The sequence below is a fragment of the Oikopleura dioica genome, chromosome 2, assembly GCF_907165135.1.
Source record: "Oikopleura dioica chromosome 2, OKI2018_I68_1.0, whole genome shotgun sequence".
In the NCBI taxonomy this organism is placed as follows: Eukaryota; Metazoa; Chordata; class Appendicularia; order Copelata; family Oikopleuridae; genus Oikopleura; species Oikopleura dioica.
In genome coordinates, this window is record NC_137292.1 from 12,669,242 (window position 1) to 12,688,503 (window position 19,262).

The 19,262-nt window shown below is 43.1% G+C and overlaps 2 protein-coding genes and 1 non-coding gene across 3 annotated transcripts; all 3 read left to right on the forward strand.

The window, feature by feature from the left end:
• The first annotated feature begins 394 nt into the window (after positions 1-394).
• On the forward strand, positions 395-10,637 carry LOC145700063 (uncharacterized). The gene is made up of 6 exons (XM_081777327.1): positions 395-452; positions 3,073-3,155; positions 3,565-3,719; positions 3,965-4,055; positions 8,662-8,739; positions 10,498-10,637. The coding sequence occupies exons 3-6, from the start codon at positions 3,572-3,574 to the stop codon at positions 10,517-10,519; spliced, it is 339 nt and encodes a 112-aa protein (XP_081633453.1). The 5' UTR covers positions 395-452; positions 3,073-3,155; positions 3,565-3,571; the 3' UTR covers positions 10,520-10,637.
• Positions 6,685-6,757, forward strand: TRNAK-CUU (transfer RNA lysine (anticodon CUU)). The gene has a single exon. It is a non-coding gene; the product is annotated as a tRNA-Lys (tRNA).
• LOC145700042 (ephrin type-B receptor 2-like) lies at positions 10,527-19,122 on the forward strand. The gene is made up of 7 exons (XM_081777300.1): positions 10,527-10,662; positions 11,109-11,213; positions 14,750-14,905; positions 14,952-15,060; positions 16,506-16,656; positions 17,390-17,710; positions 17,840-19,122. Exons 2-7 carry the CDS (start codon positions 11,117-11,119, stop codon positions 18,983-18,985), a joined length of 1,980 nt encoding a protein of 659 aa, XP_081633426.1. The 5' UTR covers positions 10,527-10,662; positions 11,109-11,116; the 3' UTR covers positions 18,986-19,122.
• Positions 19,123-19,262: the final 140 nt, after the last annotated feature.

Genomic DNA, 19,262 nt, shown 5'->3' on the forward strand with positions numbered 1-19,262 from the left:
CGACAGAAGTTTGCGCCTCCCCATCTGATTCGAATCATCAAGCCTCAATCATATTTATCAGGGATTATCAATTAGTAATCCCCCTGAATTCACGCGCTATCCCGTCGATTCCTCAAAATCGTCAGCGCGCGCATTTGCGCGGCGCGACACTCCGGCTCCACCTGCCGTTTTGCGCCGCTCAGTTGGCGCTGTTGCAGCGCGGCGCAGCGAATTCCGCGCGCTCCGTTTTCCGTACTTTTCAGGCAATACAAAAAATTTTTCAGCCATCTTTTTTATAACAACTCAAAAACAGATAAAAATCCGAGATCGTCGCCGGATAACTGAACAGAGCTAAATAACGAAAATCAAGGAAGAAAACGTAGAGATTTTTCAAAGAAAAAACAACCGAAGAAAGAAAATTCTCCAGATGAGGAGATTACTTCTTCTCGCTGGGCTGATATCAGCTGATAAACGTAAGTTTTAAAACTTTTTTTTGAATATTTTTTACGGCAAAAATCTTCATCAATTGTTGGAAATCCGTTTTCTTTTGAATTTCATGGCCAGATTTTCAATTAAAACTTCCTTATTTTTCGTTATCCATCCGTTTTTGGCCTTGAATTCTTTTCAATAAACGTCTGAATGAGATGTATGAATAGTTCGCTATCGGTCAAGTCAATTGATCAAGCCGTTCGAGTCAGTTCGTATTTATTCAGCAAATTTGAAATTTGAAATTTTCTATTTTCAAAATTGGCGATTTCTGTTTACTTCCGAAGGAATAGAAAAAATTCATTGAACTTCAGCTGCCCTTTTTCCGGAGGGATGAATCTTCACAAAACTGGCAGTTTTGTTTGAGCCCCACTTTCGGGCTTAATCATGCATATAACTTGAATTTTCTTGGCATTTCTATAATATTTTAGAAACGAGGCAAGCTGCGTAGCATCACTCTTTTCAGATCTTTTGCCAAGGTCAAATTATACAAAATGAAAAATGCCTTATGCAGGAGCCCCTCTTTGAACTCGCCCCCTTTATAAGTGGATTAAAATTTCGCGCCCTGGTACCCTCCCTCCCCTACTTTTTTCGCTGGTAAAATAAGAAGGGACGCAGCGGGGTGCCATAAACCCACACTGACCTGGTTAGATTATGATTTCTGATTCTAACACACCGGCCAGAAGATTTGATATTCGATTCAGATTCCGAATTTGAACCAAATCCAGCTGCTCCTGCAGCTTGGATCATCTCAATTTCTTCTTTGAATAGGACCTCTTTTTCGATGTGTTTCTTCATAAAAAATAGCCCTAAGAATGGAATGTGGTAGTTATCTCGGCAGTGGCACTTGTGTAAATGGAAAAGTGATTAACGGAAGGGTACACATCGGACGCGGTCCAGGATCTGCGCCGGCATTAAAATTAAATTAGTAGCCCCGGTAGTGGCTGATCCGACGACGCGGCCATGATTTCCGCCTCTCTCTTCTTTTTTTTGGAGCTCCATCAAAAATTTCAAATTCTAGCGTACCTTGTCGTGCCACGCAAGTTTTCTTTCGGCCCTTTATTAGCTTTTCCCAGGGTCTACCCGTAGCGCGCTCCAGCTTTTGATTAGAAAAGAAATTCCTTATCACAAATAATTTTCAAGAGCTTTTTGATCCTCAGGATTAAGGACTTCCGTATAAATAGAAGCTGCACTAGAAAATTAAGAAAAAGAAATCTCGGAGCTGGTCTATTTACTTTGCGTATCTTTTCTTTCATCGCGCCGCCCCAGATTTTCAAATATTTTCGCGAGGAGTTGAAAAATTTTCGAAAAATCCCACCCCGATTTCGTTTGATCACCACCTCCTTATCGATCCGAGCAGGTTTCTTCTGCAAATTTTAGCTCGGATTAGCGGGGATTTACAGATGGGAGTTTTGGGAACATTTGGGCAGAGATTTCTTGTCTAAGTTCCAGTTCGAAGTTTGATTTTGGATTAGTTTTTCGATTTTCGTTCTTTTATTTGCGAATTTGTCAAAAAAAAACGAACTGAAACTTCTCCTTGAAAATAAATCGTTCTAGTCTGATATAATCTTCTAGCGCTATCAATTTCAAAAATTCGTAATTATCCACCGCAGTGAACATGTCCGGGCCGCCCTTTGATAAGTGAGCCGATTTCTTATCTACCTAAATTCGCCTTGCTACCTTCCGATCAGAAATCAACCCCTGATCTAATTGGGCTCAGACGCGGCTCAGACTCGCACTGAACTTTTCCCTTTTCTAGAGAGAGGCGATTTCATGGGCAAATATCAAATTCGAAACACTCAAGTTCCCTCTTTCAGGAGATTTTTTTATCTATCACTCGTAATTCTGCTAAAATTCTGCAAATTCGGAAAATAGTTGCAGCATTATCTCACGCTCCAGGACTAACAGTTCAATCCGAGCTTTATAGACATAATAGCTGCTTTGCGCGACCCCGAAACAAGCAAGTGGGGATGAAAGGGTCGGATTATGACATTTTTCCTTCGGCACTCACTCGCTATCTTACCAGCTATAGCTCCTCACATGTAAAAGCCCAGCCGCATATACAAAAATATCGCCCTTTATTTCGAACAAAATAAAATAAATCGATCAAGACCAGTGCTAGTTTTTTTTTCGTTGCTCGAAGCTGGAAAATATCAATTTCGCCAAAATGGCACATTCCATATGGCTGCTCAAGATCATCCCTTTTTCTAATGGACAAGTCGCGAAACAGCTAATTAGTGTATTAGGCATTTTACAATTGATGCTGATTACATTGCATCGATTTTTTTGATCCTGGAAAAATGGGCGATTTGGGGCCAAATAATGAGGCGTAAGAATCTATTTTTCCAAAATCAAGTTCTTCGGAAAAACGAGGTTAGAATTTATGAAGAGGTTCCATCATCATGTTGTAATTAAATTCGATAATAAATGATCTTCTGAAAACGCGTGTTTCGATACTCGAAACATGCCACGATAGTTTGACCCTTTCCCGGTAATTCCATAAGCAACGGTACCTAGCCTTCTTCAAACTGGCCTTGTTTGGAACAAAACGGATTTCCGACAAAATTTCTTGCCTCCAGCTAAACCTTCTGCTAATCATCTTTTCAGGCTATATCCTCGACACATCAACAGAAACGTCTGACCTTGTCGGCCCGATCGGCAAGAGCTGGCACATTCCACCAGAATCAGAGGTAAGAATTCGACTATTTCTACAGAAGCAAATGCCAAAATCAACCACGTGTCAGGCTTACCATAATCACATTAAAAACTATTTACTCTATTTGAATTTTTTTCGCTGCACTTGGCGGACCTCCAGCTTCTTTCCAAGTTGATTTTTTTAGATGAAAACAAACACTATCTTCTGGCAAGAGAAGAGCAGAGTTTTTCGTCTTTGTTTTGTCTTTTCTTGCCACTACTGCTGCTTAGCTATTAAATTTCATAAAAGAGAGTTTCCCAAAGGGATCTTTTTTCCAGCGCGAGCTTCTTTTCCAAATTTACACGCAAATATTCGGCCCCTTGCAAAATCGGATATAGAAAATTGTCACGCAAGTCTATTAACTTCTTTATTGCGCGCACACGTGTTTACTCCAACAATTTTAGTGGGAAGATGCCAGTACCAACGATGGCGACGGAATCCACTACCGAGCGTTGCAAATCTGCGAAATTCGAAATCCAAGCGATTCGTATGTTTATTCCCCGCTCATCCGAACCGAAGGCGCTCAGAAGGTGTTCGTCGAGATCAAGTACTCCCTTAGGTAAGTCAAAAGCGCAGCGCTTGATTAATCCGACAGGGAAAATCAAACGACAACAAGAGTCTTCCGGGGTTTATATATTTTTTATCCCCGGCGAGTCGTCAAAGTCGGCGTTCAAGCACTCTCGGAAGGCCCCCTAAAGTACCCAGACTCCTTTTCAACAGATCAAGTGGCGCCGCTACTTGATACAGATTCTACTATCTACTATCTACTATAAATCTACTATTCGATTAAATAAACCTTTCTAGGGATTGCAAGATCTGCAGCGAGAGTATCGACATTTTGGTACAGAACGCAGCTGAAACTGGTCTCTTGGCAAACACGCGAAACTGGAGAAAGGTAAGACTTTGACCTCGTTTTCAAGGCTGGCTGAATATCCAAAATCTTGATGCATGGGGAGGGGGCAATAAATCACTTGTTCTGACCCAAGTGTCAGGTAAAACGGCGAAAAATGGTCCGCTATCGGGTTGTTAATCCATCCCTCAATAGCACATCATCATGATCGATGGTTCCTAAACCACGTGACGGAGAAATATATCGATCAGGATATCCGCTGCTCGTTTACGCGTTTTTATCACCCTCCGAGCTGGTGATAAGAAAAAGAAGCTCTCGAAAACTGGTGTGAAGGATAAAATTCCCGCGTGGTCGGTTTTCCCTCCTCCCGTGTTCGGTTCTGTCTTGGAGAATCTGTGAGCTAAGGAAACGTGAATATGTTATCATCCGGCGGGGAATTTTCTCCTGATAAGGCGCTAGCTACATCGGCCGTTTAATCTTCTCAAGAATGCGCCTCAAGATGTGTTGCGGGTTGCTTAGACGGCCCGACCGGTTTTTGTCGAAATTCGTTTTTTTGTTTCTGATAAGAAATATATTCGAATATAAACTTTTGAATTTGCGATTGATTGATAAGAGATAGATAAGAAATCTAACCGCAGAGTATTTTTTCTTACGGCTGCAAAACTCACTTTATACACGAACTGCGGGAAGTTTGATATTTTTCGCGTTTTTCGAATATTTAGGAGACAACCCTTGCCTAGCCACTATGGCGGGGAAAATTCTTGCGGCCGGCTGGCCACTCGGCCAAAAAGAAAGAGGGGGAACTTGTACTCTTGTTTATAGTTAGTGTTGGCGGCTGTTGGGTGATTGGTTTTTATCAAAGTCGAGTATTCCAAAACCACAAGTGTATTATTCAACCCGAAAGATTGAAATTCCATTTTTTTTCAAGAAATTTCCATGTTTTGCGGTTTTCGCTCAAAGAGCTTGAAAAGGGTGTGAAAGGAGTTGAAAACTTCCGGGTTAGAATTATGGCTAGAATTATCGAAGATCGGCGAATTATGTTGTTTCCTCACTTTTCAAAATCCGCCGAGCGGGTGGGGCAAAAACTGCTTATTTGCTCTCTTTCGTCGCTGGAATTTGAAAGTTGACGGGATGCTTATTTCGCCAGGTGCCAGGTCTGTGTATCAGAATCAAGCTGGGAGCAGGACCGGAAGTCCGGAAGGGATGAGAGGCTAATTAATTCTGATCGCGTTAATTTTCGCATTAGGAATTGTAATTGATTAGCGTCTGGGGAGAAGGCACTCGAGCAGGGAATTTTAAACACGCTTGAGTCCTAAACGATATACAAAAATCCAGCTGGAGTTTTTACAAGCTCCCTCTCATCCCCTTTTCTGAATAGCACTCCATCGCTCCCAGGGAAGCTCTGAATAGGATCTTTTTCTTGGTAGGTTTTATGATATTTTTTTTTGGTGAATAAGGAGAAATTTTTCAATAGAAAGAAATTTCGGTAAGACAAAAATGGGATCGTGATCAAACGCGGTTTGGGTTTTTCATTGAATTGAGCGACGCGATGTGTGCCCAAACGCGGTCATGTCGTAATCGTAACATCGGATAACAAAGAACGAGCTTAGGCAGCGTATGACAGGGTACATTCACCTTGCCGCTTTTATAATTTATTTCCAGTATTAGATTATCTTGGCCTGTTAAAGAAAGTGCTCCTATAAAATAATGAGCTCCTGGAAAACTGCATAAAAGAAGGGTAGATCCAAAAGTGGACGTACTCAAACGCATGCGGGTTAGATTAGCTTTCCGCGGTGCCCGGCCCCTCAATTTCTTTTCGGCTACACTGATTAGGTACTAACTGCGTTCACGTAATTCTCCAGCGCCGAGCTTATCCACCCTCGAGATTTGGTTTATTACACAGAACTTGCGCCGTTCTCACACCTCAGAAACCGCACCCATAGGCAAAATTTCCTCGCATACTTTGAATATTCTTTACAGTTATGTGAACGTAACGATAATTGTAAAAAGCGCAATTTAAGTCGCCTGGTCACTTGTAATTCAACGCCTTTCTGAGCATAAGTGACCACTTTAACCCGAAATCGGCGATGTTCACGAATTTCGGAAGCCGCACTAGAATTTGGCTGATCCGTGCTAGAGTCTGCGTCGGAATTCCTTTTTATTATCGCAAGAAAACACAGCGGGTTACGTGGCGGCGTGATAAGCCCTTCTATTTGACACGGGACTGTCGAAAAAGCATAAAGCTTTCTGCCAAACGTGATGCATTCCAGACGCCGAAAATCAGCTCAACGGCGCAATCGGTAAATTACACCCTTGGATATTCTTTGCTGTTTGCGACACTATCTCCTTCCCACCCGGTAGTCCGATTTCAAACGCCACTTGAACTTGGGCCGGAACACATTACCGGTGAGGCGGCTCGTTTCCCGCCCATCAGCGGCGGATAGAAGCCGCTTACTCAAGTGCCTCGTTTGGTGAATCTTCCTTGTAGTTGCTTCGTGTTTTTAGAAAGCGATTTAGAGATGATTTGCATAAGATTACGGCCTTGCTAACCTTGCAGTCATAACATTGTTACCTTCACAAAAATACCTAATTTCTACACTCATGTTTGATTTTGCGTACTCCTAGAATTCTTAAGCTAGACATTCTTATACATCTTTTTCTGGAACGCTGTCGGGCCTGGTTAGCTCAGTCGGTAGAGCGTTGGACTCTTAATCCAACGGTCGCGGGTTCGAGCCCCGCATTAGGCTCATCTTTTCCCTTTTACATTCTTGAGTTTTTGATTGACACGTGACATGAATGTAACATTCACCATCCGCTGTTTCCGCTCATGTCAGAAACTTACGCAAGGTTCTGAACCATAAGTACGATCGAATGACGATAAGTCAAGGCTTAAAAAAAGATGGCAACCCCAGAGTTGCGAATTTTGTGAGCTAGCTGAGCTGAGCTATCTGAGCTAGCTGAGCTACAGCTCAGCTCAGCAATTTTGAGGTAAGGGTCAGCTCAGCTCAGCTCAGCTCAATTTTTCTGAAGAAAACTAGCTCAGCTCAGCTCAATAGTTTTTCGAAAAGAGCCAGCTCAGCTCAGCTAGCTCAATTTTAACCTCAGCTCAGCTAGCTCAGCTCATCTCAGTCTATTGAGCTGACCAAGATCGAACCACTTTTGATTGGTCTTATTTTCAAAAACTTACACGTATTTTCTATTTCTGCTTTCCTGTTGGTCAGTTTTAGATAGAAATAATTCGAGTTTTCTTTGAAGCAAGAGAGAAATAAGATAAAAATAGCTTTTAATAAAAAATAATAAGGTACAGATGGTAAATATGTGATTGCAAATGTGAGAGACCCCCTAGAATGGTCTAGGGGTGTGCGAGGGCAGGGGCTCCCTGTCCGTCTACTCTAGAAGGTTGAAACATTGGCTCACCCACATAAGTGATACCACTGTATCGTATTTTGGAGGATTTCTTATTGTTAAATGACAGAATAAATTTTTTTTATGTCAAAAAAGTGCGATGTTGCGAGTGAGATGCTGGTCTAGGGGTGTGTGAGGGCAGGGGCTCCCCTGTCCATCTACTCTAGAAGGTTGAAATTCGCTTCAACACATTTTGTTGACATTTTTTGTAGTAAATAAAAATCAGCTTTCTCAGCTCAGCTCAGCTAGCTCAGCTCAGCTCAGCTCAGCTCAGCTTAAAAAAATGGTCAGCTCAGCTCAGCTAGCCCAGTTTGAGAAATCATCAGCTCAGCTCAGCTCAGCTCAAAAATTTTCAAATTTGCCCCAGCTCAGCTCAGCTCAGCTCAATTTTTTTGAAAAAAATCAGCTCAGCTCAGCTTAGCTCAGTTGTTCTTAAAGGGGGCCAGCTCAGCTCAGCTCAGCTCAATTTCGACCTCAGCTCAGCTAGCTCAGCTCAGAAAAAAATTTCAGAAATTTGCAACTCTGGGCAACCCTAAACAAGGGCGTATTTATTTAACCCTCCGCGGTCAGGTTTGAGCACTTTGAGCAAGTTTATACGTAGGGTCCTTTTTTCCTTGAGCGGAGTACGAAGGAAGGAGGTTTGAGGAATCTAGAGTGCGATAAAATAATCGTTACTGAGGTTGATTTATTTGCCCAGGGATCGCGCTAATCCCCAGTTCGCAATTCTTATCATAATTAGGAAAGAAAGAGTTTCGAGGATTTTTTCGCCGCTCGGAAAACCGGGTGGTATCAGACACTAATGCGGATTAGTACTTGTCTCCCATTTCCTTCTGGAACAGAAACGCAGCACTTTTTCGTTTCTACTTTTCTTTCCATTGTGAATTGGAATCACTTTTGAAGCTGCTTGAGACGGATACATCCTTAGCTTTTCTCGATCTCAAAATGCACCACGAACTGAATTGGCTCCTCTGCTTCCGGTATTCCACGGCAGAGCACTTGAATCACGTTCCCAGTTCACCAATTTGGGATAAAATCGAACTGATCACACTCTCTGATCATCGGAGCGGCTCCACTCCACTTGAACATTTCAACCCAGCGATCTTCAATGATGGACACATTTTTCGCACTTAGAGCTGAAGTTTGATCGATTTTGGCGTTTTTCACAGTAGCGGGCACTTCACCTGCCTCCCATGCATCAAACTGGGTTCCCTTAAAAATTCTAACAAAGCTAACGTGTTAATTTCAGGTTGCAACGCTTGAGGACGGATATCAGACGAAAACGATTGAATTGTCGACGAATGGAGACTTTTACTTGGCATACAAGGTAAGAAAAAGAATCTTATATCAAGGATATTTAATACTTTAATTCCTACTACTACTGCAGATGGCGATAAAGCTGCCCTTCCGCTGAAAGTACACTCCGTTTTTTCATGTCAAAAGTTGTAACATGATGTTTGAGAGGCTAATTAATCCAAGCTACTAGTTTTTCAACGTTCCCGATTCCACTTTTCGCCAATAAGTGCCTCACGTGCGGATCGAGTCTAAAAATCACATTCTTCCGCTGTTTTTCTTAGATATAGCAGCTCCATATTTTGATAGGGGAGATTGTGGTGGAAGGGGACTAGCTATTTGCGGCGCCCCGATCGGGACTCTTCTTTTGATAAGGGCTAAGCTGGCGCCGAAATCCATCATGTGTAGGGAAACTCGACGAAAAATGAGCTATTTTGGGCTTAGTAGGGAGGAGTATAATGCATGTTTAGAAAGCCCAGGAGCTGGGGATCATTTTGACTATTGACAGTAAGGGTTTGACTCATGCCCCGGGGCACTTTGGCCTTCCAAAGAGGCAAAATCTGGTACTCTCGGGAAAAGGGACCGTAGCTTCTAGTATCCCGGGTCTGTGGATATGAAACCTATACCAGATTGTAGAAGAGACTCTGACGGTTCAGAATATGTGTAGAAAACCATCGTTAGGCCCACTCTAGAGGGCGCTAGAGGCCCTAGAACTTGAGGAAGTTGGCCTAAAATCGCCACTCTTGGTCCCAAAAAGTACGAAACTGTTATTTTATTCGAGTAAAATATATTTAAGAATGTTTTAAACCTAAAATAATATGTCGGAAAAGTATTTTGGGGTCATTGAAGGTCACTTGGGGTCATATTTTACAAAAAGAGATTTTCGTAGTAACTCACCCCGGAATATCTCATATGACCCAGAAATACTCTTCTTACATATTTTTATGGATAAAAAACGTCCTTAAACGTATTCCAGGCGAATAGAATAACAGTTTCGTACTTTTTCGGACCAAGAGTGCCGATTTTCTGCCAACTTCCTAAAGTTCTAGAGCCTCTAGCGCCCTCAAGAGTGGGCCTAACGATGGTTTTATACACATATTCTGGACCGTCAGAGCCTCTTCTACAACCTGGTATAGGTTTCTTATCCACAGACCCGGGATACTTGAAGCTACGGTCCGTTTTCCCGAGAGTACCAGATTTTTGCCTCTTTGGAAGGCCAAAAGTGCCCCGGGGCATGAGTCAAACCCCTTACTGTCAATAGTCAAAATGATCCCCAACTCCTGGGCTTTCTAAACATGTATTATACTCCCTCCCTACTAAGCCCAAAAAAAAGCTCATTTTTCGTCGAGTTTCCCTAATCATGTGGTGCAAAAACATTTTCATTTTGGAGCTGGATAAGTCCTTTGAAAACAGCCGCCACGAGGCTCCCATCCGCTCACTCAATAGCAGAGCTTTTGAGTTCGCAGCTGAGTCCTTTTCCTATCTTTCTAGAGTTGCATTTTTTATGTCACTTGTTGGCGCTTTTTTATTAAGAAAAAAGTACTCAGATTCTCGCTCCCCCAGGTGAAGAAAATCCACTTTTCCTGGCGCATAATTTCCCTTGAAAAACAAGCTCAACTACCTGAATCGCAGTTGAAAATTCTGAATTGAAAATTGCAAATTTTAATCCGATTTTTCTAAATTTGCACCTCGGCACAGGCAGGTTTTTCCACCAAAGCCGCAGCGAACTAAAAATCAAATCAGCATCTCAGCTATTAAAATATCTTCCAAACGCTCCATTATATTTTTTCAGGATCATGGCGCCTGCGGAGTGATTTTCTACACAAAGATCTACTACAACTTCTGCAAACGGGTGGAAAACGACCTGGCAGTTTTGAAAACCAGCCTGCTCCTGAACGCCGAGATCTGACCGTGTCTGGCTCTTGTGTCGCTCATGCTATCAGTGCTGATGGCAATGGTAAGTTTGAATTAGGATTCATGCAAGATCCTCATTTGCAAATTATGCGTTTATTTAACACCGCCGCTGCGTAGTGATAAGAGCTGCCCTTGCGCACCTTCTAAGATGCCATCCGCTGGCTCTAGTACCGAGAACTTTCACGAAATTCTAGCGACGTCATCATTGTTTGAATTCGCTCTCTCGGTGTGACACTATCGCCGGCGACTTCTGTCAAATAGCTCCTCTCATCTGATCAGTGCTCTGAGCACCACCGCTCCACTTATCGAGCCCCTCTTTTTAACTTCACTAGTCATCAAAAGTCGGGTGCTGAATTTTAGCGAATTCAATAAAATTCAGCGAGCTTGTGTTATTACATGACTAGACCATAACATTTGGCGTTATCATTATTCATGAAAAACAGGGGGATGTATTGTTGTTTTCATTTTTTTCTAAAATTGTAATTTTAGAACCGACTATGACCTGCCTCAGCGACGGAGAGTGGATCAGCCAGCGATCAAGATGCGTTTGTCAAGCCGGTTATGAGCCCAACCGAGGCAACTACGCCTGTATCCGTAAGTACTAGGCAATCTTAGGAGGCTTATTCTTATGTAATGTGGGAGAAAAGGAAGCTGCTACTTACAATTAGGGTTATCTAAATCAATGATTGATTGCCAGGGAATGTGTATGAGAACCGGTTATTCACCATGTGGCGGGTTATCAGTATGCAGATCCGCGCTTATACACGGCGGGTGATCAGTTTTGAGCCCTTGCCAATTGGGAATAGTAAGGTGAGAGGCAGAGCTAAATACCCCGTGATTAGCGAATGTTAGAATATCCTTCCGAGAAGCAGTAGAATCATGTAACATCAGCAGCGAGAGGAAAGGGAGGAAACAATTATCAGTGTGAGGGACAACGTGCTTGCGAGGGTCGTAATTGCGATTGTAGATACGAAAAGAAAACGCATTAGACCGACGGTGACGGCATAATGATAGCACTTAGCTTGCTCAGACTTCTTATGTAAATGTAAATGTCCGGCCGAGCCTTTTTTGAAAATTTCTTACATAAATCAAATTGAAGCTGAATAAGTATTTTGACAGGAATGCTCCCCCGCGAGACCACAGACTCTTCAAGCAGGGACTTTGTAGCAAAACCCGCGAATTATTCGCGTATGGGTAATCACGTTATCCCGCCACGGCCCAAGAATTTTCGCCATTACCCGATGGAAAGATAGAATTCGCGCTTCTTCAACTAGAGTAGTGATCCCGATGCCAATGTCAACAGTAATTTTCTCCGACCGGGAAAATTGGAAAATTAGATGCTCTGGAAAAAATATTCCGCGAGCCAAGAAACATACGATTTCTTTTCTGGCGCGAACTTTTGAAGTTGATTCGCCGAAATCATGATTCTCTGAAAATGAGTACTTAATTATGCAAGGACCCCATAGCACCCTTGTTATGCTTCCCGTCTTGCGGTCTCGCCTCTTCAGCTCTCAGGTCTTGATCGCCGTTTTTGGGAGTCTCCCAAGAAGAATTCCAAAGCAACGCAAACACTCTTCCATTTGCATGATCTTGGAGGGTGCACTCTGATAAAACCGCGTTTCTAAAATGCATCCGGGAAGAAATCTTTTAGAAAATCGCTGGAAAAGTCTCAAAATTCGCCCACAACCGCGATGATGATTTACTTATTCCCTAAGCGGGCGAGGTTAATTGTACCTTTTCCAGCTTCGATTTCGTTATCTAACCCGGGCGAGACTGCAGCCGTGTGCGGCTGGCAGCGCGCAATTTGGTGGTGTCGCCAAAAAGGGCAATTAAAATCGCTATTTCTTGGCGTGGAGTTGGCGTTTACTGTTAGAAGCTTGCGCTCTTATCACCTATCGCTGCTTTCCCGCTGCGAGAAAGAGTAACCGCCAAGTAAAGCTGCATAAACAGCGCTGGGTTCAAGGGGTGATACTAACTCTGCTCCACCAAAAATAACACATTAGAGATGGCAAAATTTTTGATAAAAGTAAACTTGCCCACGTTTTATTTTTCCCTTATCAGCAAAATATTTCTCAATCCTCCTTATGGATTAATCCATAAGAAATAGACCACAAACAACACCTGAGATCGTCTCTCCAAAATTCGCGCAGTTTCTCTTGTTTTACATCTTGTAAAATGCTATAACGGGCAGCTTTCAAAATTAGGCACAGCAAAAATAGATATTCAATGTTGGTATATCTCGCGATTCCGATTGTATGTAAAACACGCGGTCTTGATTTCATGTTTTCTTGCTCCTCAGATCACGTGTGTAGATTTTTGAGTCACATTTTTCATTATTTTTTCTTTGCGAAAGATTACGATTCTGTTTTTTCATCCCGGTAATTTCAATCCACGTTTTTCATATTTGCAAAAACTTTCCCACACAAGAGTACCCCACGGTGGAGGATTATCTTGATGTCGCAAAAATGCAAATCACCCATGTTATACCCTCGCAATTAAAAACAATTCCTGAAGCACCTATCCTCCGCTTAGTGACCTGGGCTTCCGGCTCGGGCTAATCATGACGACTCATGGCGCGACCTCATTATATAACAGTGCGGGGAAGTGCCTATGCTGGAATGCCTAAATGAACTAAACCTGACTGAAGTCATTTCCGCCCTTTCTTTTCTCCTCCCGTTCCATCGAGAAATCGCTACGGCGCCGGCGCCAACGGACTCTGCTCGGGCTTATCAGTCAATGGTACTCCTTGAGCACGGCTATCAAGTGGTCAACTCATTCCGAGAAGTGAATGGGCACCTCCACCATCGAAGAGCGATAGCGCAAAACTGATCTCCAATTTTTTGTGTGGTCATTTACCGACCCAACGCGGTTAGCCCGCCATCTTTTTGATTTCTCGTTCTTTGAAGATTAGATTTTCTAGTGGCAATTGTAATAGATTAATTGTGAAATATTAACTCGGCCGGGGATTCGAAAAAGTGATAGAACAACAAATTATAACGTTACGTCGAGATTTGCGGATTTATTCTGCTTATCAAAAATGTATTGAATTGCTAAAACAAACTCGCAGCTAACTGTCCGTCGGATAATCCACCGACGTAGGGGCCTTATCAGCTCACTCGGCAGGAGCTTTCACTTTCGCCTCTTCACTTGAGACCCTTTTGTAATGTATTTTTCTAAAAGCTTAGCTGTCGAGAAGTCAAAATTTACCCAGACCGCGTATTACTCTAGCAGTCGAGTAACCACTCGGGTGCGAAAACAGACACTCGTGCGCCAGCGAGTTAAGCAAACAAGCCGATAAGGACCAGCCGGTTCCTGCGCTCGTAAATGGCCGTAAATTGAGGCCAAACGTTGCCGGAACTTATTTAGAACGTAATATTTTTGTTACGGAGCTTGGAAATGCACCACGTCGCACAAAAATAAGTCTTAACCCGTTCTTATCCACGGTGTCAAGCTGGTGAATTTGGCCGAATGCGCCGTTTCTAATCAACTTTCCCAGGGCGGAATTAAAGGTTACGTCAAAATGTGCCTAGAGTGCCAAAACAAAGTCCAGAAAGTCTTGGGATTGTAGTTGAAATGCCTTCCTAAATATGTAATATAAATTTTTTCAGCAATATTCTGATTACGGTTGTTCTGGGTGGAGGTGGCGCCAGGAAGGGAAGCGAGATTTTTATCTTATCAGTCTTTTTTGTTGTTCAATCCTCTGGCGTCATCAGCAGTTGGTTGAAATAATGGGCAGTGGGAGTAATCTCGTCCGGATCAAAATCCCGAATAGATTCCCTATTTTGTCAAATCCGCCCGCCACCTCGTCACTGCTGACCGAGCTTGCGGGGAGCAAATGAAAATATGGCACAGTTGGGAAGGAGATCGCAGGGTTAGTGGCTCAAAATCCTGGATCATAATATTATCCTTTTGCGCGATTTTCTAGTAACCCGACTTTTAATCTACCGTCGATGGAAATAAGTAATGGCCAGTCGTTCCATGAACCCGTGCCGCTACTATGTAAAAATGAGAAATATTTAAAAGCGGCAGCGGCAAAGTTTGGAACTTTCGGAACAAACACTCGCCCAGTAGCACTTCCTCTCTTCACTAAGAAACTTAACCCCCTGACAACGTCTAACGTAAATATTCAGCTTGCGGAGAGGACCAGTACAAGCCAAAACAAGGCAACGAAAAGTGCCTCGTCTGCCCAGCAAATTCGGCGTCTTTTGGACTTGGAGCGACCCAGTGTACTTGTCTCGATGGATTCTACAGAGGAGAGCATGATCACGAGACTGCTCCTTGCTACGGTAAGAAAAAAACATTGATTACCCCAGATTTGATGTATTCTTCTAGGAATTCCATCCGAGCCTCTGGCGCTAGAATACACGATTATCGACGATGTAGTTGACATCCGCTGGTCCTCGCCAACAACAGATGGTGGTCGATCCGATCTCATGTTCAGGTAACCACCTTAACACTTTCCCTACCGAACCAGCACCACGTGGTTGAGATCAGAGCTCTGGATGCCAGCCCACATACTCGCTGAGCTAATTGCGGTCGCCAAGGTGCCTCAGACGGCTATTTCGGAAAAATGTTCAATAGCATGTCCGTCGCAGAGTATTTTTGTCGACTCCGTCTTTGATTAGAAATGTCCAAATCGAAAAATAGTTGAAAGCCCAACATGCATATTTTTGAATTCGATTGTCAACTCAGAGTAGTCGCGAATTTTACCTATAGAGAGCACTTTCTTTCGGCCAATTTAATGAAAAAAAAACGCGGTGAACGATTTGCAATCTGCGAGCATTGGTCGTTTTGAGCTGCGTGTTTTGCGGCCCTATCGCTCCAGTTATCATCACCACTAGCAGGTTTTCTAACCATAACGCAACCTGCAACGCGCCAATATGCCAAAAGTACAAGCTGATATCCATAAGAGTATGATTTAGAAAAGCGGCGAAATCCGTACTTTATCATGTACTTTTTCTCAACCAACGCATATCTATACCAACAAGCACGATATACCAACAGCTTCCAAAATTGGAAATAGGCTCAATTCGCTTGAAACAGATGAAAATCGAGGAGTTAATATAAAATTTCCAGCTCCAGGAATTTCTTTAATAAAGAAGGAATGCTACGCGTCCTTCTGATTATCACTTTCCGATCATTTTTTCAATAAGTTTGTTTTTGGAACGGGTTCAAGAACACCCGCGCTAGAATTCAGATAATAACTGTCTTTTGCTATATTTATAATCGGGAATGTATTCGGCTTCACACGCATTTACGATTTTCGGCGAAGCATATTTACGATTCAGCAGGAACAATGTACTTTTTCGTTTTTCCCAAAACTAATTCTACACCACTCATTAGCTATTCTCTACCTTCGTTTGTGTTGATTCCGCGAAATGAGAAAAGAGCTTACGGAGGATAATGAATTTCTGGCTTTGCCAAAATCGCGGGATGACGCCTTCTAAATCAGATTTGCGGGAAAGAGAGGATGAGACGGCCTGGGAATCTGACCTCGTCGGGAAAAGCACTCTCGTGTGGTCAAGTCTTGGTCTTGTACCAGCAAGAAGGACAAGCTGGAGTCGCGCCTTGGTCAATTTCTGGTCATCGGCCAAGTCATTTTTGTCATTTTTTTTCTAGCGCGCAGCGAAAATTGATCTTTCTTTCAGATTGATGCATTTTGATCCTCTCTTGATTCTTTTGAAAATAAAGAATTTTTTGGCATGACGCCACGTGACCGTCTTTTGTCACTTAGAAGGCGCCTTGAAAAATGGAGATCTAGTTATGCACTCGCTTCTTGCGCTGCGTCTTTTGGAAACTCGATTCTCTGGACGGCGTAATAAATGATGGACAGGCTATCTTTTCCGTCATGCTCCAGTGCCAGTTATTAACACGTTGTTCTTTCAGACTCGAGTGCCAGCAGTGCGAAGAGGGATGGAGAAGCTGCCGACCCTGTGGAAACACCGTCCAGATGCCTTCAGAGGAGATTCGCCCTAATGCGGTCCAGAACTTCGTGAAAATCCGTCAATTAACGGCAAATACTTCCTACCGCGTCAAGGTAAATAGAAAACACCAATTCTCTATTTTTCAACCCCTCCCAGTTCCCGTGATGTGTGCGAATGTAATATTTAGACACTTTCTAAAAACGCGCCATCGTAATTTAAAATTGAGGCGCGGCTAACTTACTTTTTCAGCCTCTATTTCTGGAGGCTTACCGCTCCGTAATCCTGATTATAGATCCGCAAATGCTTCCGGTCAAACGCGGTTTCACTACGTTTTCGTTTTAAACTTTCCTTTTTTTTTTGCTCGGATGCGATACCGCAAGACGTTATTCCACACTTTGTCCGTTGCATAAAGTGCGTTGCGTTCTCAGAAAGTACTTTCTTTCCAGACTAGTTTTTTAACCTCGTTCTATTAGCTTATATGTTCCGAAAGAAGTATTTTTCCAAGGAAAGATTTATATTTCTCATGTACTTCAGAACTACTGAGCGCTGACTTTTCCCTTGAAAAGGGTTAAAAAGAGGATAATTTTCTGACTTGCCTATTTTTAGAAAGGAAGTTTTATGTACGTACCTATTTTTGAAAATCTGACGGAAAGAGCGGAAGCCTTCCAAACGGATAAGATTGTAAACACCGGAAGTGACCAACTATTTACTTCTGCAACATTGTAAAACCTCTCAGGTCATGAGATTACAAAGAGCTTTGCAATTAACTTTACTTTCGCCATTCACCTGCCCCTACTTTCCCAAGCTTTTATCGTAATAGAGCAATTAATTATGAATTTCTTTTAGGTTCACGCTTTGAACGGAGTTTCTGACGTGGCTCAACAGGCGCCGAACTTTGGAGAAGTCCGATTCCGAACTCAGTCGAGCCAGTTCCTAAACTCTGATTCCAGCGATTTCTCTTATTACAACAAGATCGTCGGCTCCGTCATCGTCACTGAAAAGGATGAAACATCTGCGCGACTAAGCTGGTCTCGACCGACCGGTGCTGTGGACCAAGTTTTCGAAATCCGACATCGTGCCAACTCCGCCCGCTGGAACATGGACACCATGCGCAGCGCGGATTACAAGCTCATTGGCTTGCTCCCGAATACCGAGTACACTGTTCAGGTAAGAACAACATTACCCTTGTCGAGCGTGCGCTTAGCCTACCCAACTATTTTGTTAGAAGTTTTAACGATTAAAAATTAAGGCTCTCATTCCAAATATCTAAAAATTTCCCTAATTCTCTATTTTTAGGTTCGTGCAATTGTCGATGGAGAATACGGCCCCTGGTCTACAGAAGAGATATTCAGAACTACTCGATCAAATGAAGCTGTTCAACTGACAGTTACTGAAGAAGAAGAGCCTGTTAGCTGGCTGATTGTCATTGTCTTTGCTGGCCTTGGAGTTGTCACTGCCATGGCTGCAATTGTTATCTTCATAGTCCGAAGAAATTCTCGAAGATGGTCAAAAGAGTCTCGTGGTTCTTTCTGGGGAGGACAAACTTCTGGCCCCGCTGGAACAATGGATGCCACTGTTGATCTCATTCCCTGCAAAATCAATGCACCCGAGTTCTCCTACGTCGACTCAAGAACTGAGACCGCCACTTACTCTTCTTTTAATTCCTCTGGTTCCGACCCTTCTCGAGTAATTGTAGAAGCCGACATCGGCCACGACGGCGAGTTTACTTACTCCTACGGAAAACTCAACGGTCGCGATGTCGCCATCAAAGCCAGTCCCGTCAACGTCGAATCACTCCGCCGCGAAGGCGAAGCTCTTGGCCAATTCGACCATCCAAATGTCCTTCGCTACGAGTCTATCAATGACAAGTACTCTCCCTACTACCTGATCACCGAGTTCTGCCAAAAGGGCGCTCTTTCTGATTTCGTCCGAACAGCCCGACCAGACTCGAAGCTCTCTACTCGAATGCTCCTTGATGTTGCTGAAGGATTGAGCTACCTCCACCACCAGAAATCCTACATCCACGGCGCAATCCAAGCGAGCAACATCATGGTCGCTGCTGATGGCACTTCTAAGGTTTCCGGCTTCGGAGACAATTCTCCTGATGCAATGCGATACGCCGCACCAGAATGCATCGCCAACAATCGAGTTTCAAACATTTCCTTCCACTCTGACGTCTGGGCGTTCGGAATTCTCATGTGGGAAGTCTTCTCCAATGGTGAGCGCCCATACGCTGCTTTTGAAGATGCTGATATCGTGCCAGAACTCGCTCGTGGTCAGCGACTCCCTCGTCCAACTGGCTGCCCTGAGCCGATTTTCAACTTGATGGTCGCTTGTTGGAGCCAAAGTCCTTCCAACCGACCTCACTTCCACGAGATCGTCCAAGAACTCGACCGAGTTCTTTGTGAAATGACGAATGTCCCTACTGGTGTTGCCGTCTAAAGAAGAGCTTCATCCAATTTCAAAAACTAACACAGGAAAAACCTTATTCAATCCTTTCATTGTGAAAAAACACCATTCTGCCCATTATAAATTATGCTCTGAAAAAAATAATATATTTGTACATAGTCAAAAATAAACCCGTTCCATTAAAAGAATTTTTGTCTCATTCTTTAGTCAGAGTCGAATATTTATGATCCCTCCCTAAATTGAATAAATTTACGAGTACAGGAGAAGGAGAAAAGTTTAATGTTAAGCTCGCGAAATAAAATAAACCAAA

Bases quoted from the DNA above. Each gene is read 5' to 3' on its own strand.
- LOC145700042 (XM_081777300.1), top strand. From the start codon at position 11,117: ATGACCTGCCTCAGCGACGGAGAGTGGATCAGCCAGCGATCAAGATGC. The intron at 11,214-14,749 runs GTAAGTACTAGG...GTAAATATTCAG, and splicing joins AGGCAACTACGCCTGTATCC to CTTGCGGAGAGGACCAGTAC. The intron at 16,657-17,389 runs GTAAATAGAAAA...AATTTCTTTTAG, and splicing joins ATACTTCCTACCGCGTCAAG to GTTCACGCTTTGAACGGAGT.
- LOC145700063 (XM_081777327.1), top strand. From the start codon at position 3,572: ATGCCAGTACCAACGATGGCGACGGAATCCACTACCGAGCGTTGCAAA. The intron at 4,056-8,661 runs GTAAGACTTTGA...TGTTAATTTCAG, and splicing joins ACACGCGAAACTGGAGAAAG to GTTGCAACGCTTGAGGACGG. The intron at 8,740-10,497 runs GTAAGAAAAAGA...ATATTTTTTCAG, and splicing joins ACTTTTACTTGGCATACAAG to GATCATGGCGCCTGCGGAGT.